Consider the following 27608-nt stretch of genomic DNA (forward strand, 5'->3'; position numbering starts at 1 on the left):
TACCAGGCCAATTGGTTATGCAAGAAAGCTGTTTTTTTTTTTTTTTGAAGTATGGATAGGGCCTATTTGTGAAAATATTTTAGACAGAAGGGAGAAGGATGTCTGAGGAACTCTGTTCTATTTTCTATTGCAAATGTGAATGGTTCAAAGAGTGAAATTTGATCACATACCCTGTGATGTTTGATGTCTCTCAGGAATAAGATGGACCTCCAATGTTTTGGGGATGCTTTGAGTTCCAAAATTTGATGACCAGAAAAGTATTTGTGTTTGTTTAACTTATCTCTGTTTTATTTTAATTAAACTACAAATTTCACTTAAAAATGAGGAGGGCATGTTTATGGGATCTATTTCTGGTTTCTCCGTTTTACTTATTGATCTATCTGTTTATCCCCTACCATTACCACAATGTCTTACTATTGTAGCTATATATTGGATAGAGTTGTTCCTCCCACTTTATTCATTTTTCAGTTGTTGTAGCTATTGTAGTTTCTTTGTATTTCCATATACACTTTAGAGTGATCTTGTCTTTATTTATAAAAAATCTTGCAGAGATAATGATAGAAATCATGTAAAAGTATCAATTTGAGACAGCGACATTTTTACTAGATTAGATTGAGCCTTTCAATCCATGAATGCAGTATGTATCTCTATTAATGTAGATATTCTTTGATTTCTTTCATCAGCATTTTGTAATTTTCAGCACTACAACTTCTGTGCATATTTGCCTAGATTTATACCTAAGTATTTCATGTTTTTGAGCAATCATATACAGCATTATATTTTTAATTTCACTTTCCATAAATGAATAGCACTTATACAAAAATCTGATTCATTTTTTTAATTGATCACATATCCTGTGACCTTGCTGAATTCACTTATTAATTCTAGAAGATTTTTGTAGAGTCATTGAGATTCTTATGTAAGCAATCATGTCATCTTCAAATAGAGATGGTTTTATTTCTTTTTCTTTACTTCATGGCTTTTGGTTGTTTTACTTGCCTGCTGCACTGGCTAGAACTTCCAATACTAGTTTGAATAGTAGGGGTAAGACCAGACATCCTTGCCTTGTTCTCAACTTTAGGAAGAAAACATTTAGTCTTTCACCTTTAAGTATGTTATTAGCTATAAGATTTTTGTAGATATTCTCTATCAAATTGAGGAAGTTACCCTCTATTCTTGGTTTCTTAATGTTTTATAATGGGTGTTGAATTTTTTTCAAATGCTTTTCTGTATCAATTCATATGACCATGTATTTCTTTTTTTGTTAATATGGTGGAGTACATTAGTTTATTTCCAAATATTGAACCAGCTTTGCATCTCAGAAATAAACCCCACTAGATTATGGTGCATAATTATATGCATATGTGTCTGTATCTGAATTCTATTTGCTAACATTTTGTTAAGGATTATATGCATTTACATTCAAGAATGGTGTTTTGTAGTTTTCTTTTTTTGTACTGTTTTTCCTGGTTTTGGTTTCAAGGAAATACTGGCTTATATAAAATGAATTGGCATGTGCTCCCTCTACTTCTATTTTCTGGAAGAGTTCGTGTAGAATTGGTGTTATTTCTTCAAATCATTGGCAGAGTTCTCCAGAAAAACTATCAAGACCTGGATATTTCTGTTTTGAAGAGTTTTTAAAATCTTATTCTATTTTACTTTTTATTGACACATAAAAAGATGTCCTTTTATATCATCTTGTTATATGTCAATAAAAACATAGAGAGATAGGCATACAGAGATAGGGAAAACTAACATATTCATCTTGGTGAATTTTCACAAAGTGGATGAACATTGTCACCATTACCCAATCAAGAAACAGAATATTATGAATTTCCAGAAGCCTCTCTTGTCCCCCTTTCCAGTCACTGTTCACATTCTCTCTCTTTTGGGAGTTTTAAACTGTGAATTTGATTTCACATTTCAAATTTGAAAACGTCTAGGGTTTTCAAATTTCATATTGGGTAAACTGTGGCAGTTGATGCTTTTTGAGGAGTTAAAATCTTTCATCTAAGTTGTCAAATTTATGTGACTTTTGTATATTAACTTCATATTTTGTAATCTTACTAAATTCATTTATTAATGCAAATGGTTTACCTGAAGATTATTTTGATTTTTCACACACATAACCATACTGTGTGGAAACAATTATGGCTGTATTTCTTCTTTCCAATCTTTATAAATTTTAGTCTTTTTCTTGTCTTAATGGAAGAACCTCTAGTGTGAGGTTGAATGAAACAATGAAAGTGAATGAAGTACCACAGTTGAGAATGTCAGTTCAAGAGACACAGATTCAAGTGATACAGATTTTAATCTTATACCACATTTTCCGACCTTTATAGGAGGACCCAAATATTGCAAGAGATCCAACAGGAATATCCTTTCCATCTTATTACAACACTCAGCAGCGATCCAGGACCCAATTTCTTTCACTCCAAAAACTCCATAAACCATACAATGAGCATAAGACTGCCCCAAATGAAAGATGAATTGAAACTAACATAGTCAAGTCCAGAGATATAAGAATGACTGACTGTTTATCAATAGTCTAAGGGGGAAATATTAAATTTCCTTTTTAAAACTAAGCAGAAGAAAACTATTGAAACGAGAAAAAAGAAAAATGTGAAGATAACATGAAGTAGCTAGAAAGGCTAAATACAAGTGATTTATTTAGTCAGTTGTATGGCATGTTTGCCTGCAATATAAGCACAGCATTTTCTGTTTGGGTACAGTATTTATGGCTAATTCTTGTCATCCATGCCTCTCACACCCTGTGTATTTTATGAGGCTCAGCAAACTGGGACACATCAGGTAAGTGATCCCACCATTTAAACAGAAACTTCTCTGAGATGGCTCTCAACCATGGAGTAACTTTTACTTCTCCTTTAGCCCCTCTTTCCAGTAGCTCTTTTAATTCCTCCTTGCTCATGTAGCAGAAACTTTTTGTTTCACTGGGATCTGGATTTACAGGAACATTCTTTCTTACAAGCAGAAGGTAACAAATTTCATGTTCTCCCCAAATTTTATCTGATTTTGCCTTGTGATGATACATTGTCATAAATGACATGTCCTCTGGAGAAACCTATGACAAAAATTGGTGCCATATTAACAACACTAAAGTAAAAAATATAGAGAATATATAGGCAAATAGAGAAAATAAACACACATTCATTTCCTTCAAAAGAGTTAGTTACCAAAGCTTTAGTTCTATCTAACTAAACTTTTGTAGACTCAAGTCTGAATAGTAATCTGTTTTTGGCCTTTATAGTTTCAGTATATCTGTCTGGGACAGACTTTACAGAGATTCCCACCCTGCAATAGAAACTCCCATAGAAACTGACCAGCTTTGTAAAGAAAATATCCATTTTCTCTCAAAGAGCTTCTTTAATAGATAGAGGCAAAAACGAATGACTGGTTCACAGATGATCCTAGACAGTCTTTTTAGTCTAAAATTTCAATTTCTTCTTCTTTTATAGAAAACCAGATTCCTGTTCAGTTTCAACTCTACCCAGAACAAAAGAGAACGCACAATAGCTCTCTCTGTTGCTTGTTTGTGACTTGCGTTTTCGAAGCCAAGGACACAAATCATCATCAGAACTCACGTTCAACTTGCACCTAATTTTATACACTGGTTTAACTATTGGTACATCAGTTATTGGGCAGATATTAGGTACCTGTTCCTGTGGAATTCCCAACTCACTCTGTAGACGTCTCTGAGCTGCTCTCTTTATTCCAACAGCGTCTTTTTCTTCCAGTTCTTCTGAGTTGCATATTGGATGACTAGAGCAAGAGTCAGTAAAATACCCTGGACAGAATGCACATGGAAAACATTTCCTTTATTTCCTGAAAACAGAATATGCTAAATAAAAACACAAACCCTTTAGGAAACACAAAATGATCTGTAACAAATATAGCCTGGGAGAGCAGAAAGAGCACAGGGTTTGCTGTGAGCATCTGTATAGAGCCTGACTCTGATGCTTTCATGGGCAGTGAGAGACTGGATGGGGTATGTGACAAGGTAATGCATAATGCTGGGTACCTCGTACGGGTATGCCTAAGAATGGGTTGCCTTTATTGCTCACCTAAGGTAGATCCTTGAATTGGAATTTATCATCTCATGTATGTTCTGCTGCACTGAGACAAGGACTCGGTGTCATATATGTTTACACCCCAACAAACTATCTGAATATCATAAGAAAGGAGGAAGAGGAAAGTGTACTTGTGAGATGTGTGTGTTGGGGCAAGTGTTTTGACATGAGATGATACTGAGAAGGCAAGAGTCACATTTGCAAAGTAGGGTGCTCTTGTTTAATGAGTATAGTTTTATAGAAGGAATTGCAGCTATCATATCCTTGACAAAGTTTTCTTAGTGGTAAGCACTTAATTACATAAGTAATGGCAAGAACACGTGGAGTGAGAGGGAACCACTCCCCACATGAAGTCTCTCTCTGTTCCATCTCACTCCTCAGATAGTGAATGCTTTAAGTCACTTTACAAAAGTTTGCTTAAAACTCAATATACAATTACAGAGCTGGAACCCTTGCCTCACGTCTGTATATCCTGAAGGTGGCTTCAATTTTGATGTCTATCTTAAAGCAAGGAGCATTATTGGCATACTGTGGTTATGTGTTCCACAGTTAAACCTTTTTTCTTTTACATAGACAGGCACCTACAATCAAACTCTGCCTGCTGAGCCATCATGGCCCACCCCACAGTTAAGCTTTTAAATTAATAGCCCTAAATTTTTCTTATATAAACTTAATTCAGCTTCACAGATGAGCCAACTGCCTATAGCTTGGCCAGCAAATACAGAAATGAGTTTGGGAATGACTAGGATAAATCCACCGAACTTCAGAGAACAAGAAACTGAGAGGAGAAAGGACTCTCCATGGCCACAGTTTTTTATGCTGGGGGTAAGGGGTCCCATCCAGTTTTGCTTGTGGTAGGCAAGATATGCTTTTGAAAACTGTACAAGTCTCCATGCAAAAAATGTTAAAATGAAAACCAAATGATCCTTGGCCTTCTTTTTTGTTTAACATTTCTTCTTCTTTTACAGAAAACCAGACTCTTGTTCAGTTTCAACTCTACGCAGAACAAAAGAGAATGCACAAGAGCTCTCTCTATTGCTGGTATTCATGCTTTCTCCCCTTAAAGATGTTATCCCTACGTTGGCCACTCATGATTTTGTAAGTGCAAAAAATATACTGATATGAATGAACCATAATGAGCAAACTCGAGAGTCAAATGCTGGAGTATAGTTGATCAGAAGATAGAAAGTGGGTAGAGATTGGACAACTGATGTTTAAGGAGTACAGAATGCTTAATGAGGCTGATTGTAAATGTTTGGAAATGGAAACAGTACTGTGTCCATTATTGTCCATGACCACTATACGTGTGGTGGTGGTAGCACAACACTGAAAGTATAATTAACAAAGCTGAGTGGGAGTATGGTTGAAAGAGGAAGGCTAGTGCTGTGTGTGTATCACCAGAATGAAAGCTAGAGGATAAAAAGAGGGACTGTATAACTTAGCGAAACCTAAAATGGATGATGATGGTGGTTAATTGTGAAAAAATAAGGAAGTTCTTACGTGAACTAGAACAAATGCATGTCATTATTATTAATAATAGGGTGGTATACAGGAAAATATAATTAATGCAAACTATGGTCTATAGTGAACAGTGATACTGTAATATTCTTTCAGTAATTGTAACAAAGGCACTTTACCAAAGCTAAATGTCAATAATAAGGGGATGGGATTATTTTTTCGTAGGAAATGGGAATGTCATTTCGATTATGGTGGTGAATGAATAACTGTGATTATACCAGGAGCCATTGATTGTATACCTAGGATGTATGGGATGGTGTGTGAATAAAACTGACAATAAAATATATATATATAACTCTAAGTCTTGTAAAATAATCATTTCTCTCTTTAATTTTATGCTAAATATTATTTACTTTAATCTCCCAAATCCTTACATCGCCCATTTCTTATGCATTGAAAGACCTTTCCACTACAAAACAAAAATGAACCAAAGACTCACAGAGCTGTATTGTAAAAATCAAATAACCATTAAAAGAAACATCAGCATAATAAGGGTCTGTCAGTACTACCCATTTCCTCAGGGATGAACTAACAGTTGACGAAAGTGAGAGATGGACACTGGAAATCCAAATCATTCATTTCCCAGATACTTTCAGGCCAAACATGAAACCTTCCTCTTAAACTATACATTCAACTGACTCACCAGGAAAAGTAAGTTTAGTGTCTGCTCTCTGCTGTACCAAGAGTTTATTCTCTGTATTGAACAAGGCAACACTGAAGGCTCGGTGCAACAGTCCTGAAAAAATAAATGCCATTCATATGAACATAAAAATATGGTGTCAGTACAATTGTTTGTTTCACTTTTTCCTCAGTCTCTGTCTCACAGAAAAAAAATTAATATCGCAGAAAGTCTATGATTGTGGTGATGACCCAAACTGATGTTTCAGAATTTCCACCTAATTGAAATTTGCTTGACAAATTAAAGCTCCATATAAATGGTTTAAGATTAGCTGTTCCTGAATCTTCTCCTAAAGAAGACAAGCATAAGCTGATTGAGGGGGTCTCCTCATCATGAGAAATGCCTTAATTCTTTCCCCTCTCCTCCTCTTGCCGGCTGGAAAAAATGAGAAAATCTTGCAAAACGGACAAAGAGAACATTCCATACTACCTTTTTCGATGTTTTCATTCAAATGGCAATTCTTCCTAGTGTCTGTACCAATAACCTTATCATTTTCATCAATAATAATCAACTTTTCATCTAAGCGCTGCAATTGCTGCTTATCAAGCCAGTCAAGATTTCCTCCGGATAAAGTTGCTAGTTGTGATCCAACCTAAAACATATGTACACAATTACAGGTTTCTGTGAAAAATACTGTCATATAATTTTCGTTATTTGTTACTTTAGGATTTAGAGTACCTCTTTATTTATAAGTAACAAAAATAGTGTTAAAATAGGGCAGTTGTTAAATGTAGAACATATATGTATTTTTTCCTCAAGCTTCCCAGGAGTCTTTCAGTTAAGATTCAAATAATCAACCCCCACGGACGAAACAAATACTGAGGAAAAGCTCAGGTAGTGCTGTTTGCAAAATATTTGTGGGGAACAGGTCAGAGCCTGGACAAAACAGTGGATTTGGGTCAAAGATGGTGACATTTCACATACTTTAAGGAAAGCTCAATCTTTTTAGCCTATTATTTACCGATAGAAAGCCTTGTGCATCTCTCTAGTGCCAAATACATTCTTATTTGATGACTTTCTTTGAAAATATGTTGAGAGCCACTATTTTTAAATCAAAGAAATTTTTTATCATCACAATCGACTTTTTTTCTTTTTTTGTGAAAAATAACATATATACAAAAAGTAATACATTTCAAAACACATCACAACAATTAGTTGTAGACCATTTTCAAGAGTTTGGTATGGGTCACAATTCCCCATTTTTAGGTTTTTGTTACTAGCTGCTCCCAGACCCTGGGGATTAAAAGAAACATCAATATAACGATTGAGCAATCTACTCATTTGTTAATCTCTACGCTCTCTGTATAGCTTCACCACCACCATCTTCTCCCACTCTTTAGGGGTATTTGGGCTCTGTCCATTCTAAATTTTTCATGTTGGAAGGGGCTGCTGATAATATGAGATGGGGAATGGAACTAGCTGATGGTCTGGAGAGGCTGGCCCCTCTGCATTTCAGGATATATCTGGTCTAAGGACCCATCTGGAGGCTGTTACCCTGGTGCATGGAGCCTTTGTGGAATCTTATATAATGCCCTAGGTGTTCTTTAGGATTGGCAGGAATGAGAATCATCTTTTTTTTTTTTTTTTCCATGGGCAGGCTCCAGGAATCGAACCCAGGTCTCCAGCACAGCAACTGAGAATCTGTCACTGAGCTACCAGGGCACCACCCCAGAACCACTTATTTTTACATAAAATATTTTCATCATCCTTTCCCACTTTATTTTTAAAGAATTATGGTAGACTCCATCCTTTATCATTGCTCTCTTATTTTTAATAATCTACTCAACTTCTTAACAAATACCAAATGAGTAGAGACGGGATAGGTCAGAAACTCAGGCAGAACAATGTTGAACATGTTCAAATTTTTACCAAAAAAAAAAGGAAGAAAATCTCACAAGACAAATAAAACACACTAACCGTTCTTGGAAACTGGAGATTCCTGGATATCAGGCGTGGAAACCTAGAGAATAAAACAAATGCCCAACTTGAGCCAGAGTACTTTATATACCCTTATGATTTGGAAAGATATTAATTAGGATGATCTCAAATCTTTGAATTCTTAAGCACCAGAAATCATACTCCTTCTTTCTCTAGCTCTAGTTCTCATTCTTGCTGTTTCTCTCCTCCCAATTACAATCCAAGGACACTATAAAAATTTTCATTTGACTTGTGGATTGACAGCTTATTCTTAAAAGCACAAAGAAGAGAAAAACTGGAATTTTAAGTTTATTATAATTAAGCCATAAAAATCAGCAGCGAAGATCATATCCTGATTCAAGGTCTCAGAAAGTAGGAAGATACTTTGACCTGACTCCAGGACTCCTCACTAAAATAGAAAAGGTGCAGGGGACTCATCTGGCTGCCCTGGATCCACATTACTAGTAAAAACAGAGAGTGGGTCAGGTGTAATTTTAAATCACTAGGGTGAAATCCAGGAGATAAATCTTGGGACAATATTTATTTTTCCAGAGTGAATTGTATGTTTAAGTTTTCATTCAACATCATATTTTAAAAAAGAAAATTAAAATATTTCTGAAGGAACAATAAGTATCATCACTGAAATATAATGGAAAAAAAATATCCCATTCACAGGACATCTATAAGGAAGAGCAATAAGGAAAAGCCAAGACCTGAATAATACTCTAAACCAACCTAGCATACATAGTATACTTCACCCAATTACAACAGAGTATACGTTCTTCTCAAGAGCACATGGATCATTCTCCAGGATAGACTATATATTACGTCACAAAACAAGCCTCAATAAATTTAAAACATTGAACTCATATGATGTATCTCCTCCAACCACAATGGTTAAAGCTAGAAATGAGGGAGAAATGGAAAATGCACAAATATGTGGAAATTAAACAATATACTCTTAAACAACCCAGTAAGTTAAAGAGAAAATCACAAGAGACCTTCGAAAATACCGTGAAGGGAATGAACATGAAAATAGAGCATACAAAACTTATGGGATGCAAGAAAGGCAGTGCTGAATGGGAAATTTATAGCTCTAAGTGCTTACATTAAAAAAGAAGAAAGATTTCAAAGCAAAGACCTAACATCAAAACTTGAAGAAGTAGAAAAAGAAGAGAAAACTAAACCCAAACCATGCAGAAAAGAAGAAAATTTAAAATGAAATATAAATGAAATAGAGAGTAAAAAAATGACAGAATCACAAAACCAAAAGTTGATTCTTTGAAAAGATCAATAAAACTGATACACCTTTAGATAGACTAATGAAGGAAAAAAAGAGCGAAGACACAAACATTTAAAATCAGAAGTGAAAAGGGGGACAATATTTACCAACCCCACTGAAATAAAAGGAGTATAGAAAACATGATGAATGGCTGCATGCAAACAAATGAGATAACCCAGATGAAATGGACAAATTCCCCTGAACACAAAAACTGCCAACACTTCCTCAGGAAGAAAAACAGAAGATCTCAAAAAACGAATAACTAGTAAAGAAATTGATTAGTAATTAAAAACTTTCCAACAAAGAAAAGCCCAGACCAGATGGCACCACAGAGGAATTTTACCAAACATTCCATGAAGAACTGACATCAATCCAACCAAACTCTTCCAAAAACTTGAAAAAAGGGGTAGCACTCTAAAACAATCTACAAGACCAATCTCACCGTCATATCAAAGCCAGATAAGGATACCACAAGAAAAGAAAATTATAGACCAGTATTTGATGACTATAAGTGCAAGAATCTTCAACAAAATATTAGCAAACTGAATTCAGCAGTACATCACATTAATTTTTAAAAATAATTTTAAAACAATAAAAATAATTAAAATTTAAAAAGTACATGAGGTAGAAAATTCATCAATTCAATACAAATTTACATTTCATACAGTAAATGAATTATCCATATTAACTTCTTTTGTCTTTATTAGAGAAGTTGTGGGTTACAGAACAATCATGCAAAACATACAGATTCTTACATACCATCCTATTATTAACCCCTTGCATTAGTGAGGAACATTTGTTACAACTGATGATAGCACATTTCATAGTTGTACTGTGATCTGTATATAGCCCATGGTTTAACTTTGTGTTATGCAGTTCCATGGATTTTTTTAAAAGATTTTTATTGTTACCATATGTATACTCTAACATTTCCCTTGTAACTACATTCAGATAACTAATCAAGGGTATAAAGAACTTGTACACAGAAAACTACAAAACTTTGTTAGAAGAAATCAAAGACCTAAATAAATAGAAGGACATTCCATGTTCAAGAACTGAAAGACTTAAGATGCCAATCCTACTGGAAACAAGGGCTCTGGTCTGGGAACGCATCTCACTGCCTCCTGCTGGCCGCTACTCTACAATGTGCAGGAACATGGCCATAGCACCGAGACAGACCTTAGTGGCGGGATCCGTGGCAGCGACCGCGGAGTCCCCCAGCGCGCCGAACTCGGGTTCTGGGGGCGTCTCGCCCACCACCTGGGGCCGCTCCAGGCTGCGTGGCTAAAGCTGCCTGCTCCCACCGCTCCTCCGCGCCTCTCCGCGCCCGCCGCCGCGCGCCTTCCCAAGGCGCGTGACCCAGGAACGCGCGCCCAGATGCGCCTCCTTCCCTACCCTCCTGTCCCCCTGCGTTGCGCAGCCAATGAGCTCATCATTCTTACTCAACTTTTCTGGCTCTATCACTCTCCAATTCCTTGTGGTAATATCGTACTACAGTTTTGCAAGATTTTACCATCGGGAGGAACTGTGTAAAGGATAACATGGTCTCCTTCCATAGCATTTCTGTTTTTTTAATTGCATTTTATTTATTTTTTTATTTATTACACATAACAACATACAAACATTCTTACCATATGATCGTTCCATTCTTGGTATATACTCAGTAACTCACAATATCGTCACATAGTTGTATAATCATCATCGTGATCGTTTCTTAGCGTGCTGTTTCTTATACTATGCATGTGAATTTACAATAATTTCAAAATCAAAAGATTAATAAAAATTGTTTTTTGTTTTCTTTGTATCTAGAAATGTAAAGCAACAATGAAATACTTTTGATTTTTTACTTACAGGAACTGTGTCAAGTAGAAAATTACTTTTGATTTTGTCTCCAAACACTCTTTACCTGATTATTGTATATTACTCAAAAAGGCTTAAGATCAGCATGTCTTAAAAGGAAAGCAACAGAGTTATTAAAAGTTAAAGCAAAGTATTCATTTGAACTTGATAATATGTGCCTTAATTTGTTACAAACTAATTCAAGTTAATGCTAACTTAATTCCAGTAAAATACAGAAACTTTGCTCCAGTATAGTTCTTTTTCCTTCTCTCCCTCTGTGCTATAATTGCCATATCCAGTATGTCTATATATGTTATAAATCTGTAACAGCTGCAGAGATTTAATCAATAATCAAACCTCCTGCCAAAGAAAAGTCCAGGATCAGATGGCTTCACCAGTGAATTCTACCAAACATTTAAAGAGCTAACACCAATCCTTCTGAAACTCTTCCTAAGAATTCAAGAGATGGGATGAGGCCAGACTTATCCCGATACCAAGCCTGATAAAGATATCACAAGGAAAGAACATTACAGACCAAAGGTGATATATGAAAAGCCATCAGTGTTATAAACTGCATGTGGTAGCCTGAAGTTATTTGGACCCCAGGAAAGATCACGTACTTTTGGTCCATTCCTGTGAGTGTAGGCCTATTGTTGGGGGGACTTTTGATTGGGTTATTTCAACTGAGATATGACCTATAACGTTCAAGGTGGGTCTTAATCCCACCTTGAAGAAGACCTTCATAAGAAGATAAAGGACACGCAGAAAACAAACAGAAAAGTGAAAAGAGATGAGAAGACACACAGAGGCTCAGAGTAGAGGTCACTGAAGCCAGGAGATGGAATCAACGAAACCCAGGAGAAAAAGGAGAGACCAGCACACATTACCATGTGTGAGGCCATGTGACAGAGGATCTGAGGATCACCAACAGCTGGTCTTTGGGGAGAAGATGCGAGCCTGTTGATGCCTGTATCTGGACATTTTCTCGGCCTCAAAATTGTAAACTTGTAAGCTAAAAATCCTCCCTGTTAAAGGCCAATCCATTTCGGGTATATTGCGTTTCGTCAGCCTTACCAAAGCAAAACACTCCCTAAATAGAATGCAGGGGGAAAGATACCTGAGTATCTCAGTAAAAACAAAGAAGGCATTTGACAAAATCTAGTACACCTTACTGATTAAAAATAAAAACTCAGAAATTATGAATAGAAGGAATTTCTCAACATTTAAGAAAATCCACAACTCACGTCAACTCAATGGTGAAAGACTTAAAGAATTCCCCTAAAGATCAGGAACAAGACAAGGATGACACTTTCACCACTGCTATTCAATATTATACTAGAAGTTCTAGCCAGAACAATTTGTCTAGGTGAGACTAGTTGAGTTTCAATAATCTCAGGAATTAAATTCTGCCTAGTTTAAAACATAGAAAGTAAAACACCTATATAATGATTCAGTAGTCATAAATCATCTGTTAATACTTCATTTCTTTTACTCCCTTTTAATTTTGTCCATTCATAAATCTTGAGGGATATCTGGGTGAGGACTGTTCTAATGTCTTCATGGTGGAAAGGGGCATGTTCATTAAAGGGTAGAGTAATGAAACTAGTTGTTGTTCTTGGAGAGACTTGTCCCTCTGGGTTTCAGGGCTTAACTGGCATAGGAACAATCTGGAGGCCTATGGCTCTGAAAAATAAACTTCATAATTAAATTGAAAATTGTATGCTTTTGAGATTTTGTTGGTTTGTCCAGAGTGATGCCCCGATAAATCCCACAGTGATTTGGCCAGTGAATAAAAAAGTATTTGCAAAGTCCCCTTCAGGGAATGGTGAGAACTGGGGAAAATTCAACCTCCCCAAGTTGACTTCTTGATATTCTCACAAGCAGTGTGGACAACCAAAGCTATAGGCTGAGCCCCCAGTCTTGGGGTTTGTCCATATGAAACTTAACCCCACAAAGGATAGGTCAAGCATGCTTAAAATTAGGCCTAAGAGTCACCCCCAAGAGAACCTCTTTTGTTGCTCAGATGTGGCCTCTCTCTCTCCAGCCAACACAACAAGCAAACTCACCAACCTCCCTCTGTCTATGTGGGACATGACTCCCAGGGGTGTGGACCTTACTGGAAACGTGGGACAGAAATCCTAGAATGAGCTGAGACTCCACATCAAGGGATTGAGAAAACCTTCTCGACCAAAATGGGGAAGAGTGAAATGAGACAAAGGGTCAATGGCTGAGAGATTCCACACAGAGTCGAGAGGTTATCCTGGAGGTTATTCTTACACATTAAGTAGATACCACCTTGTTATTCAAGATGTAATGGAGAGACTGGAGGGAACTGCCTGAAAATGTAGAGCTGTGCTCCAGTAGCCATGTTTCTTGATGATGATTGAATAATTGTATAGCTTTCACAGTGTGACTGGGTGATTGTGAAAACCTTGTGTCTGATGCTCCTTTTATCTACCTTGTCAACAGACGAGAAGAACATATGGAATAAAAGTAAATAATAGTGGGAACAAATGTTAAAATAGATTTAGTTTGAAATGCTTGTGATCAATGAAAGGGAGGGGTAAGGGGTATGGTATGCTGTTCTAGCTTGCTAGCTGTCAGAATGCAACACACCAGAGACGGATTGGCTTTTAATAAAAGGGGATTTATTTTGTTAGTTCTTCAGAAGAAAGGCAGCTAAACTTTCGTCTGAGGTTTTTTCTTATGTGGGAAGACTTAGGGTGATCTGTGCTGGCCTTCTCTCCAGGCCCCTGGGTTCCAACAACTTTCCCCAGGGTGATTCCTTTCCGCATCTCCAAAGGCCTGGGCTGAGCTGCGAGTGCTGTGCTGAGGTATGCTGAGCTGCTCGGGCTGTGCTAGGTTGCGCTCTCTCATTTAAGCACCAGCCAATTAAGTTAAATGCCATTCATTGCAGCGGCATGCCTCCTAGCTGACTGCAGATGTAATCAGCAACAGATGAAGTTCCTGTACCATTGGCTCATGTCCATAGCAACAGAACTAGGTACCTTCACCTGGCCAAGTTGACAATTGAATCTAACTACCACATGTGTATAATTTTTTTTCTGTTTTCGTTTTATTTCTTTTTCTGAATTGATGCAAATGTTCTAAGAAATGATCATGATGATGAATATACAACTAAACAAGCAAACAAACAAAAAGAAAAGTGTAAGTTTTAACAAAAGGGGTAGAAGGTGGTGACATAACCTTGTTACATGGAGAAAAAACATTTTATAGGTTTCAGATAGAACCTGAGGTGTTCCTTAGAGTTTTCAAGAACAAAAACCTGGTGCCTACTTGGGACTTGCACACTGTGGCATTTTGCAATATCTGGCTGAAACTTGCATAAGAGAACCTCTAGAATGATCTCTCAACCATACTTGGATCTCTTAGCCACTGAAACTTTACTTTTATTTCTTTTTCCCCTTTTGGTCCACCAATCCCATGATACTAGTGATGGGCTTATCCCTGAGAGTCATGTCCCACGTTTCCAGGGAGACTTACCCCCTGGATGTCATGTCCTTGTGGAGGAGAAGATAGTGAGTTTATTTGCAGAATTTGGCTTAAAGAGAGAGACCACAACTGATCAAGAAAAGAGTTTCTCTGGGGATACCTCATAGGTATTAGCTATAAGTAGGCTTAGCTTTGTCATTACAAAAAAGAGTCCCATGAGGGCAAGCCTCAAGATCAAGGGCTTGGAGTTATTGCCTTCCCCCTACATGGGACATGACATCCAAGGAAGAAATTCTCCCTGGTGACGTGGGAGATGCATTCCAGGGAAGAAGCAGACCTGGCACCATGGGAACAACAATTCCATCCTGACCTAAGGAGGGAAAGAAGTATAAATAACTAATGAAGTATCAGTGGCAGAGAGAGTTCAAATAGAGTTGAGAGGCTACTCGAGTCTTCTCTTGTGCAAGCTTCAGTTAGACCTTGCTACCTATCATAACCTGCCAACCCCCAACCAGGACCATTCCACCCAATCCTAAAGAACATCTAGGGCAAGATATAAGATTCCACAAGGGTTCCATGCACTAGAGTAACTTTCCAGAAACCTACAACCTCCAGATGAGTTCCAAGACCAGATAAGTTCTGAAACCTAGCCCAGCCTCACCAGAACATCAGATAGTTCCATCTCCCTACCCCATATTAGTGATAGACAATTTCAATATGAAAAATTTAGAATTGCCATAGCCCAAACACCCCTAAAGAGAGGGATGGAAAGACCAAAGGTGATGGTGGAGCTATATGGAGAAGATAGGATTTAACAAATGAATATGAGTGCTGAATCATTAAACTGATATCCATTTTAGTCTCCAGTATTTTAGAGCAGCTAGAAGTAAAAGCCTAAAATTGTGGAATTGTAACGCATGTCAGACTCTGAAATATGTTCACTAATTGTGGTGCTGTGCTTTGAAACTTATAGTTTTTTTGTATATACGTTATTTTTCACAAAAAAAGGCAAAAAGGTTATTGCAATGATAAAAAAAATATTTAAACCCTCTAGCCTCCTATATTCTGGAGCTTCTGGAAGGAAAAATATGAGAGGATCATATGGTAGTCCATGACACACTCTGGGATCTGTTCTTTAACTACTCGTTGACGAGTGCTTTGGAAACTACTGCTTTTTTATTTCCTTGCTTTATATATATGTTATATTACACACAAAAAAGAGTTAAAACTAAAAGAAGAATTATCAATGCTATTAATTTTATCTTTATTTCCTGCTGTGGAAGAATTAGTTTTTCTATGAATGTATTATAACTTCCCTGTTCCTACAGGGGAAATAAAAGATCAAGGGCTTGGCTTATTTAATTGGTAGCCCCGATTACTTATAAGAATAGTAAGAATTCCTCATGTGGGGAAGTTTAATAATTCCACACTTTCTTTTACCAGCCCCTCAAGGGACCTTACAAATACTTTTTCATGTTATACCCAAAACACTCTGAAATGCATAAGAGTATTACATCAAAATTATAGTAAGATATCATTCCATATTCTAGGTTCTCTGCGACATAAAGCTGAATTAAGTTGTTTAAATAAACTGACAAGTAAGTTAAGTTAGTGTGCCACAGAAAATTTAAATTTTGGATAAAATAAATATCTATTCCTTTGTTCTTAAAAAGGAATAAAAGGTCTTAAAATACAGACAATGACATCTTTTATCCTGTATTCTGATTTATTTTATCCCTACCCAGATCAACTTGATTCACATCTCTAATTAAACTCTAATCTCTTTTTCTTTTACTTTAAAAGTGGCTGTATGGAGTCAGGAGGTTAATCTGGAGGTTATTCTTATGCATTAAATAGATATCTCTTTTTAGTTTATTGTGTATTGGAGCAGCTAGAGGGAAGTACCTGAAACTGTTGAACTGTGTTCCAGCAGCCTTGACTCTTGAAGAAGACTGTATAACTATATAGCTTTTACAATATGACTGCATCACTGTGAAAACCTTGTGTCTGATGCTCCTTTAATCCAGAGTATGGATAAATGAGTTAAAAAACGGGGGGGGGGGGGGATAAAAATAAATAATGGAGAAGATAAAGGGTTAGAACTGGGTAGATTGAAATACTGTGAGTCAATGAGAGGGAGGGGTAAAGGGTATGGAGTATATGAGTTCTTTTTTTTTTCTTTCTTTGTATTCCTCTTTTCTGGAGTGATGCAAACATTCTAAAAATGATCATGGCGAAGAATGCACAACTATGTGATGATAAAAAATGAAAATTAAAAAAAAAATTTTAAGTGGCTGTCTGGAGTAATGCTGAGTTTCAGAGCTTCAATACCTTAATTCTGAGTCTCAGACATCACACAGATACCCCAAATTCCAAAGACCTACCAAGTCATACACAAAGAACAAAGCATCTCAGAACTTAGAGAAAAACAGTTAAAGCTCAGGGATATATGTGACTGCTGTAAGAACTTCTAATATAGGCCTTAATTTTTTATAAGCATTTTCTAAATGAAGCTACTTTCAGAAATAAAAAACGTTTGACTGTTGGCTTATACTGGAAACATCAGCCAGAAACTATTGAAGTTTTGTTCTGTACCACTGTTTTGGTTTGCTAAAGATCCCGGAATGCAATATAGCAGAAATGAATTGGCTTTTGCAAAGAAGATTTATGAGTTTCCAAATTTAGAGTCCCAAGGTCATGAAAATGTCTGAATTAAGGTATCAACAAGATGATAGATTCCTGGACTCTGAAGAAAGGCCACTGGCATCTGGAACACATCTGTCAGCTACAAAGGCACATGGCTGGCATCTGCTGGTCCTTGCTAATGGTTTGTTGCTTTCCACTTCAGATTCCAGGGTCCTCTCTTAGCTTCTGCAGGGAAAATTCTGGATTTCATCTCTTAGCTTAGCATGTTCCTAGGTATTTTCTTTTCTGTCTCATGGTGTCTATGTTTCCTCCAAAATGCCTCTCCCTTAATGGACTCAAGTAAGTGGATTAAAATCCACCTTGAATCGCGGGGGCCATATCTCCGTGGAAACAACCTAATCAAAAGCTCCCTCCAAGTACTAGGTGTGCCATCCCAAGATTGGATTAAAAGAGCATGGCTTTTCTGGAAATCATAACAGCCTCAAGCCAGCACATTCAACCCTCTGGACCCTCAAAAGACATGTTCTTTCCATATACAAAATGCATTCACTCCATTACAATACCACAAAAGCCTTAAACCATTTCAGTATAATACAAAGTCATAAACAGTACAAAATCTCATTAAAATCACTTACAGATGTGGACTATTCTAAGATGAAATTCTCCTCTGGCTGTAAACTTGTGGAACTTAGAACAAGTAATCTGCTTCCAATATAAAAAGGACTGATGGTCATAGCAAAAATGTTTCCATCTCCATAAGGAGAAATTGGAAGGAAAACAGGGGTCACCAGACCCAAACAATTGCGAAAACCTGCAGGGCAAACTCCATTATATTGCAAAGTCTGAGAGTCATTTATAGAATGTTTTATCCCTGGCACTTGAGAGAGTCAGTCTCATCTTTCCAAGGACTTATGCAGTAGACCTGCTCTCTTCCAACACTGGGGAGAAGATTACAAAATTGGGAAGAACACCTTGTTCTTGACTCCACCTCCTCCAGCATCTGGGTGGCATCCAGACTCTCTGCCATCTCTGGAGTACACACTCTACCCCTTCAGAAGAGTGGGATGGTGGCCAGGCTCTCCTGAATTGCCAAGGAATGTGCCCCACTCTTTCTGAGGCCTGAGGTAGCAATCCTCTCTTGAACAGCAAAGCAGTAAGCCTGTCCTCTGCCTCCAGGGCAAACTCACCCTCTCCACATGCATGAGTGAGTCTGTTCTACTGGCCCAAGATTTCCTGGCTCCAGACCTTAGTTTCCATGGTACTGTCTTTGAAGTCCTTTTTCCTTCAATCTGTCTTTTCTCTCCATTTTATTCTAGACTGGCCATGGTTCCATGCATACTGATCTCACAAAAGAAAGTTTGTTGTGTTGGCATGCAGTATAAGGAGTCTCAACTGTCAGACAGTAGGACTTTACACAAATTCTTTCTGGATAATTATATTTCCACTCTTGGCTTTTTCTGAAATGGCTAACTGTTTCCACAGTTGGGTAAATCTTTATATGGGGCATGATTCTCTGGGTTCTCACTTTCTGGAAGCCCAGAATTTTCCAGACATTAATTTCTGGTTGCTTTGTAGCCAAGAGTTCAGTTCTCAATTCATTTCTTTCCTCTCACATTTTACTATAAGTTGTAATGAGAAGCAAGGCTGTATTTTCCAACTTAGTTTGGAAATCTCTTCAGCTTAATGTCCAAGCTTGTTCACTTTCAAATTCTACCTTCCATCCAAAACCAGGGCTCAAATGTGCCACATTCTCTGCCACTTTAAAACAAGGGTTGCCTTTCTTCCAATTTGCAACCAGACCATTTCTAAGATCTCATCAGAAGTATCTTTAGAGTTCATATATCCTAGAACAGTCTCTTCAAGGCAATCTAGGCTTTCTCTATCAAGCTCCTCACAATTCTTCCAGAATCTTCCCCTTGTTCATTTACAAAACTATTCCAGCAGTCTTGGGTTTTGCTAATCACAGAACCCCACTTCTCTAGTACCAAAATCTGTTTTGCTTTTCTAAAGCTGCTGGAATGCAATATAGCAGAAATAGGTTGGCTTTTACAAAGAGGATTTATTATATGACACATTACAGTTCTAAGGCCATGAAACTGCCTGAATCAAGGCATCAAGAAGATGATACCTGGACTCTGAAGAAAGGCCACTGGCATCTGGAACACTTCTGTCAACTCGGAACGCACATGGCTGGCATCTGCTTGTCCTTGCTCCTGCTTCATTGCTCTCAGCTTCTGATTCCAGGGTCCTCTCTTAGCTTCTCCAGGGAAAATTCTGGATTTCTCCTCTTAGCTAGCATCTCCTGGGGTATTCTTTTTTTTTCTGTCTCCAAGTGTCTGTGCTTTCTCCAAAATGTGTCCCTCTTTAATGACTCCAATAAGTGGATCAAGACCCATTTTGAATGGGCAGGATCACATCTCCATGGAAACAGCCTAATTAAATGATCCCACCTAACAACAGGTCTTCCCCCACAAGATCGGATTAAAAGAACCTGACTTTTCCGGGATACATAACAGCTTCCAACCAGCACACTCACCTTTACACATTTTCCAGGATTATGTTAATTAACAGGCAGAACATGATTTATATACTTGCACTGTTTCTCTTTTAAAGTCCCTTTTTGTTGAAGATTTTTTGACTTACAGCTGACTTTCCAGAGATGCATTAGGGCAAAGCTGTGTAACTGACAAGTAGATTTCATTGTTTCCATGGTCTGTAACCTTCATTTTTCTTTTTTCTTTTGCCATGGGCAGGCACTGGGAATTGAACCCGGGTCTCTGGCATGGCATGTGAGAACTCTGCCTGTTAAGCCATCGTGGCCCGTCCTATAATCTTCTTTTAAGAATAACAAAACCATTCCTAACAGTGTCAGTAGACAACAGTAGTTGTCTAACATCATGCAGATCAGTATGAGGATATAATATGGACAGTGAGAACACTGTCTAGTCTTTAGGAAGTTTATATAATCTCTAAATATTTGAATAACATTTCACTCTTAGTTAACAGAAGGATAGAAATCTTTTTTGATTATTGTAATACCTCCAAACACTCCCTATGTAATATCATCTCACTTTTACCAGGTAAGAGAGCACATCCTTTGCAAAGATTAAAATAAAAGATAATCTTTAGAGTTCGATTTTGAAAGGGCAAATGTCTGAAGTTGTCAGGTTTGAACACTATGTTAAAAATGAAAATGGGTTACTGTGAAATAAGATTTGGTCCCTTATTTAACCAAAGTGACAATAAACAGACTTCTAAAATAAATGATGATAATGTCAGCATAAAAATCAACAAGATTATTATTCTGATATGACATAAAATCTGTATCTTCTAGAAAGAATACTCAGATGGTTAAGAAAACTTTTTATAATCTTTCATTAAGAGCAGAACAGCAATCTGCATTATTTTTTCATTGTTTTCATTTTTATTTTTTTATTGTGTAATATAATATATATACGAAAAGCAATAAATTTCAAAGTACATTGTAACAAGTAGTTATAAGACAGATTTCAGAGTTTGATATGGGTTAGAGTTCCACAATTGTAGGTTTTTCCTTTTGGCTGCTCCAAAGACACTGGAGCCTAAAAGAAATATCATTATAATGACTCAGCAGTCATACTCATTTGTAAAACCTTATCTTCTGTTATAACTCTATCTTCTTCTGTGATCTTTCTCCCAATCTTTAGGGGTATATGGGCTAAGGCCATTCCAACTTTTTCATGTTGGAAAGGGCTGTCAATAATATGGGAGGGGGAGATGGAACTAGTTGATATTCTGGAGAGGCTGGCCCCTCTGGGTTTCAGGACTTATCTGGCCAGGAATTCATTTGGAGTGCGTAGTTTTCTGGAACATAATCATAGTGCATTGAACTTTTAAGGAATCTCAGTTAGAGCCCTAGGTGTCTTTGTTTTATATTTATTTTTTTATTGTGAAAAATAGCATATATATAAAAAAGCAATATATTTCAACTCACACTGCAAACAATTAGTTGTAGAGCAGATTTCAGAGTTTGTCATGGGTTACAACTCCACAATTTTAGTTTTTTCTTTCTAACTCACCAAGACAATGGAAACTAAAAAACAAATCAACATAACGGTTCAGCAGCCATATTCATTTGTTAAATCCTATCTTCTCTGTTATAACTCCACCTTCTCCTGTGACCTTTCTCCCAATCTCTAGGGGTATTTTGGCTATGCCCATTATAACTTTATTACATTCAAAAGCACTGTCAATAACATGGGATGAGGGATGGAACTGGTTGATGTTCTGGAGAGGCTGGCCCCTCTGGGTTTCAGGACTTATGTGGCCTAGGAACCCATCTAGAGGTTGTATGTTCCTCGAAAGTAATCATAGTGCATGGAACCTTTGTAGAACCTCAGATAACGCCACGGGTGTTCTTTAGGGTTGGCAGGAATGGTTTTGGTTGGGGTTTGTCAAACCATGGTAAATAGCAATATCTAGGTGAAGCTTGCAGAAGAGTAGCCTCCAGAGTAGCCTCTCAACTCTATTTGAATTCTCTCAGCCACTGATACCTTATTTTGTTACAATTCTTTCCCCCAATTTGGTCAGGCAGGTATTGTCGATTTCACAGTGCTAGAGCCAGGCTCATCCCCGGGATTCATTCCCTAAGTTACCAAGGAGGTTTTCACCCCTGAATGTCAAGTCCTACACAGTGGGAAAGTAATGATTTTTCTTATAGGGTTCAGGTTAGAGACAGAGAGGCCACATCTGAGCAGCAAAAGAAGTCCTCTGCAAGTTACTGTTAGCCATTCCTATAGGTACGTTAAGCTTCTCTGTCACATAAATAAGCTTTGCAAGAGCAAGCCTCAAGATAATGGGCTTGGCCTGTTGACTTGGGAGTCCCTAGTATTTGAGACATTATCAGGGTTTTTCCCAGTGGTAAAGCTTAATAGTACCATTTTTCCTCCTGTCCCTCAAGGGACGTTGCCAGTGCTTTTTAATGATCTGTTCAACATACTCTGGAACGTATCAGGATATTACATTAAACGCTACAGAATTGCAAGCCCTCATTCTCATTCTGGGGTCCATGAGTTTGGGTTGTTTAAATCATCTATCTAGACAGGTTGAATTAGATTATGTGCTACAGAAAATTTAGTTTTTGGATAAAATAAACTTCTCTTCCTTTGGAATCTGCATTATTTTTAAGAGAGACTAAACTCCAATTTTGTGTGACTACACAGTTTGACATGAAAAGCTCTTAAATAATGTTATAAGCAAGACTATCAAATTTTTTATTAGTGTTGAGTAAAAAAAAAAAACAGAACTCACTTTCTCAACTATTCTATGACTTTTCATATCGATTCAGATCCTGTCTCTCACATTAACTAGCCATTTACCAAACGATTTCCTTGTCAAACTTCCCAAATTTCAGTCAGCATTGACCACAACAAACAAAATTCATTTCCACAATTTCCACAACTTTTCATATTCACCCACGCTTTGTCCTATACATTCTCAAGGACAAAACTATGCCCCTTTCTTTAACAAATCACATTCTAAATACTTTACTGCTTTAGTTTGTTCATGCTACCAGAAATGCAAAATACCAGAAATTGATTGGATTTTATAAGGGGCATTTATTAAGTTACAAATTTACATTTCTAAGGCCATTAAAATATCCAAACTAAGGCATCTGGAGAATGACACCTTGACTGATGAAAGGGCCAATGATGTTTGAAGTTTCTCTGTCAGCTGAGAAGGCACAGGGCAACATCTGCTAGCTTTCTCTCCTGTCTTCCTTTTTCCAACAGCTTTCTTTGGGATGTTTTCTTCCTGCACCTATAAAAGTCTTGGCCTGAGTGGGCTCTGCAGGTTTCTTCCAAAACGGTTTACTCTTAAAGGACTCCATAAGTGACCCCACCTTGCATGGGCGGAGACACATCTCCACGGAAACAACCTAATCAAAAAGATCTCACCCAACAATATTGAATCAGGATTAATATGGCTTTTAACCATATGGGGTACACTATGGCTTTTCTGGGGTACACTACAGTTTCAAACTGGCATATTTACATACTCACATACTTTGTCAACAAAAGGATCTTTCATACTGTCTTTAAACTTCCTACAAAGCATAATTACTTTAAAAGTAGTTTGTCAAACTAATAATTTCATTAAACACAAACTTACATTTTCACCATCTTAAAGATCTAATAGATATGATGCTCCTTTTTTCTATTGGAGGTTAAAAAAATCTTTTTGTTTTCATAGTATCCTAAAATAATGAACGTCCTCAAAAGCCTCAAGCTCTGGAAAATATGCAACAGTGGTTTAATTTTCTCCAAGTATAACTCCAGGAAACTTCTCTATATCTTTCAGGGACATTTTCTCTTACTCTCTGAAATTTGGAAATTAGATCTTATTCTATTACCATTATCCTAAAGCTATTTATATTTTAATAATGATTTGTTTGTTGCAGCTACTGTTGCAAAGGTATGATTGGGAATTAAAAAATAATTTTAAATTGGGGAATTCTCTCAGAACAAACATGGCCTACTTCACAATATTTCATCTGTGCCCCTCATTTCTCATCTCCAGACCCAGTAGAAAGAATTCTAAATCAAGCCTACCCTTACCCATCCTTCTGTACCCAACCCCTCCACCATATCTGTCTTAGCTGGTTAGGCTCTAGGGGCAGGGTTAGGTGAGATGGAAAGAATGAGGCTTGGTTTTAAAAAATTTTAATGAAGGATTTAAGACCCTTAAGGTGGTCTTAGTGTTGATGAGAGTTCTTATGCCCTTCTTTTAATTGTTTCTAATTATTAGATAAATTTCTTCTAAAGCTCCTAAAGCAATTGAAAAAGCCTTTGCCTTTTCCAATTGCTTTAGGAGTAAGCATTCCTCTACCGCCTTCAGGAAATTCCACGGGGCTGATTTCTTCCCAATGTTTAGGTTTCTCTACTGTTGTAATAAAAACTAACACTTTGAACCCTGGTGCCTAGATTGTTTCCCCCCTCTGGGACTCCAGGAGTACTACTATATATGTGCTTATTTATCTTTAAGAAATCTGAATACAGCTCTTTTAAGAGCTTTGTTTGCCAATTTGGTATTACCGTTCGGATACAGGAAAATAAACACTGCACAAACAGACAGAAATAGAAGATAACACACACACAAAAACCCACTCAGAAACATAGAGATAGAAAACTCACTGATTGGAACCCTACTTTTCCCGGTGTGCTTGAATATTGTAATTTCTCCTGGGCCTCCCTGTTCATCCACTGCTGTAGGCTCTTGCCAATGAGGTAGAAATTTTGCCAGAGGCTCTGCTGCTGATTTTAGAAAGCATGAGTACACTGCTGTGTATGGGAGGGGGAGATCATTTCTATCTCAGGGTCTTTTGCCTCGATAAAGAGGGATACAGGGGAAGAGGAATAAGGGAGCATCCTCCTTTCCTGATCTATTGGACCCCTGGTTACAGGGTGGAGGTGGTTGTTAATCTTTACAGGTAAATTTTATATTTTTTCAACATTGATTGCTGAGAGAGACAAATAAAGGATTGAACATATATCTTCTTGCTTCATTTCTCCTCTCATTTGCCCAAAGTTTCCCATTTCTCAGAATTTCGATAATCAATAACCAATTAGCAACACTTGAACAATGCAAATACAATAAGACATAATGACTAACAAACTTAAACACTTAACACTTACTATATATGTAACTAACACACAAATTAATAACTAGACCAAACATACTTATTAACATTATTAACATTTAAACAGGTATTAAACATTATCCCTACATAACACACCAGTTAAATAGTTAAGCGGGCATACTCAATTTCATTAAATACCAATTAATTGTTGGACTATTTACTTTCCAGGAGCATACTCCACAGACAAAGTCAGGGTAGGGCCCCAAATCTTGTACTGAATGGTAGCCAGGAAAGAGAAAGGTATAGAGATCAGAGCAAGGGAGAACATTCTGGAAGTGGGACCCAGGGCTTCAAGCCCTAGGTCTAAGGACTCAAAACTGCTGGACTAACTCTGCTTTTAACTTGATGACCCATTCACTCAATCAGACGTCTGACCTGGAACTGGAAACTATTTTCTCTCTTTGAAGCTTTTTAAGATGCCAATGGTCTGGAGTACCAGCAGAGTAGAAAAAATGCAGCTGCCAAGCCTCCAGGCTAAAAGGGTCTAGCAGTTGCCAAAGACTTAAGTACTACATTGATCTGTCCCTTCGGGGTTCCAAAATATCAGGCATTCAGAACCCCTGCTTCTTAGGTATCTTTCTCCCTTTGTAGTCACCAAACTGATACTGGACAAAAGCAGAGGGTTCTCTGCCTGATGTACACAGCAGCCAATCCATGATACTGGGGTTTAAAAGAGAGTAAGCATTCAATGCTACACATGAAGCAGGACAGCAGATGGCCTATCGGCCTCCAGATCTGTCTCTGTGAGTTTAAGGAGTTCAGGGTCCATATGGATTCAGACAAGGTGGGTAGGGTGGATTTTTTACAAAGCATACACAGAGCTGAGACTGGGTTACCATAACCATTACAATAGAAAATACAAACAGGACTAGACTAGGCCAGAATAATCATTACAATAGCAAGTATAAACAATGGTGAAACTAGTTGCGTTTCAGAAGCGTTAGGTATTAACTTCTGTCAATTCTACAATACAGAAAAAAAAGCATTTATATGATGATTCAGTAATCATAATCATTTGTTAATTCTTAATTTCTTGGTTACAAAAAAGCATTTCACAAAACACAGCACCCATCCATGATAATAGCTCTCATCAACCTAGGAATAGAAGGGAATTTTCTCAACACAACAATGGTCATGTGGAAAAAACCTACAGCTAACATCAGGTTTAATGGTGAGACACTGGATACTTTGTCTACAAGACTGAGAACAAGAAAAGGATGTCCTTTCTTACCACTGTTATTCATCATCATACCGGAATGCTTAGCTAAAACAGTAAGACAAGAAAAAGAAGTGAAAACATGCAGTTGAAAAGAAAGAAATATGTCAGTTCAAAGAGACACTAAAGAGATGTCAACCCACTCCAATGCAAGTGCTGGTGTCCCCAGTAAAAGCACAACTCACATAGGCACTGGACAGAACAATGTTTACTCACGTAGAGAAGAGAGAGAGCAGGGCCATTTTCAGTTCAGTGAATGGGTCTCTTCTGATGCTGCAGTGGGGCTACCTCATCCCTTCCCTGCTAGGAGCAGATATATTGGTGAAGTTGGTCAGGTGTCACATGACATACATGATGAAGCAATTCAAAGAACTTGTTGTTCCTATGGGACAAGGGAGGATCACCATACAAGGAAGAATAATTTTGACTGAGTATAATAAGCTCACAGTGTATTCCCCAAAAAAGGGATTGTTCTGGATCAGGGTTCTGACTGGGCAAACCCTGGGAGGCATGGCAAGTCATATAATGGCTGCTTGCCCAACGGTCTACTTCCCTTCACCCATACCAAGCTATAACAAATAAAATTGCAATAGCATGTCACAATCAGTAGGACCAGTAACCACCTCAAATTTGAAGGTGGAGATGGATATGATGAACAGTCCAAATGATGATGATTCATTTGGAAATCTTCCTTATCAGGTTTATATGGGATTTAATTGTGGCTTCCAGGAGGACCATTCCTAGAAATATGGTCAGACCAACTTGGAGTCAAGTTTTCAACCAAGAACCCCAAATACTTAAGTAGTCAGTTACAGAAATTAAAGAAAGAGCTCAAGGGGGATTGCAGCTGTACAGACAACCACCTCACTTGAACATGAATCCTTTTCAGTTCATTTCAAATGGAGACATGTTTAAGAGCATGGCCAGCCAGGGGTGTCATGTCTGATTGACTGCAACTCCCTTCGAGACTGTAGTGCTATAACTGAGAAATTCAGAGTTAACAAATGATTATGATTCCTGAGCCATTATATAGGTGTTTTATTCTTTCTATCCTGTAGAACAGGCAGAAGTTAACATCTGAAATTACTCAAGTTCAACTAATCACAGCCCTGTGTACACTTACTATTGTAAAGGCAACAACCCCACCCCCTCTTGTTTGAATCCGTACAAACTATGAACTTCTCAGACTTGGGGAGACAGATTTGTGGGCTGATAGGCCATCTGCTTTACTGCTTCATCCATAGCAATAAACTCTCTCTTTATGAAACCTTGGGGTTATGGATTGGCTATTG

The 27608-nt window shown here is 37.5% G+C and overlaps 1 protein-coding gene across 1 annotated transcript; it reads right to left on the minus strand.

The window, feature by feature from the left end:
- Positions 1–2292: 2292 nt before the first annotated feature.
- LOC143675713 (isopentenyl-diphosphate delta-isomerase 2-like) lies at positions 2293–26618 on the minus strand. The gene is made up of 6 exons (XM_077151763.1): positions 26533–26618; positions 8203–8245; positions 6715–6877; positions 6250–6342; positions 3675–3805; positions 2293–3082 (listed from the first exon to the last, which is right to left on the minus strand). Exons 1-6 carry the CDS (start codon positions 26556–26558, stop codon positions 2765–2767), a joined length of 774 nt encoding a protein of 257 aa, XP_077007878.1. The 5' UTR covers positions 26559–26618; the 3' UTR covers positions 2293–2764.
- Between the last annotated feature and the right edge of the window lie 990 nt (positions 26619–27608).

This window comes from Tamandua tetradactyla, chromosome 1, assembly GCF_023851605.1.
Source record: "Tamandua tetradactyla isolate mTamTet1 chromosome 1, mTamTet1.pri, whole genome shotgun sequence".
Lineage (NCBI taxonomy): Eukaryota > Metazoa > Chordata > Mammalia > Pilosa > Myrmecophagidae > Tamandua > Tamandua tetradactyla.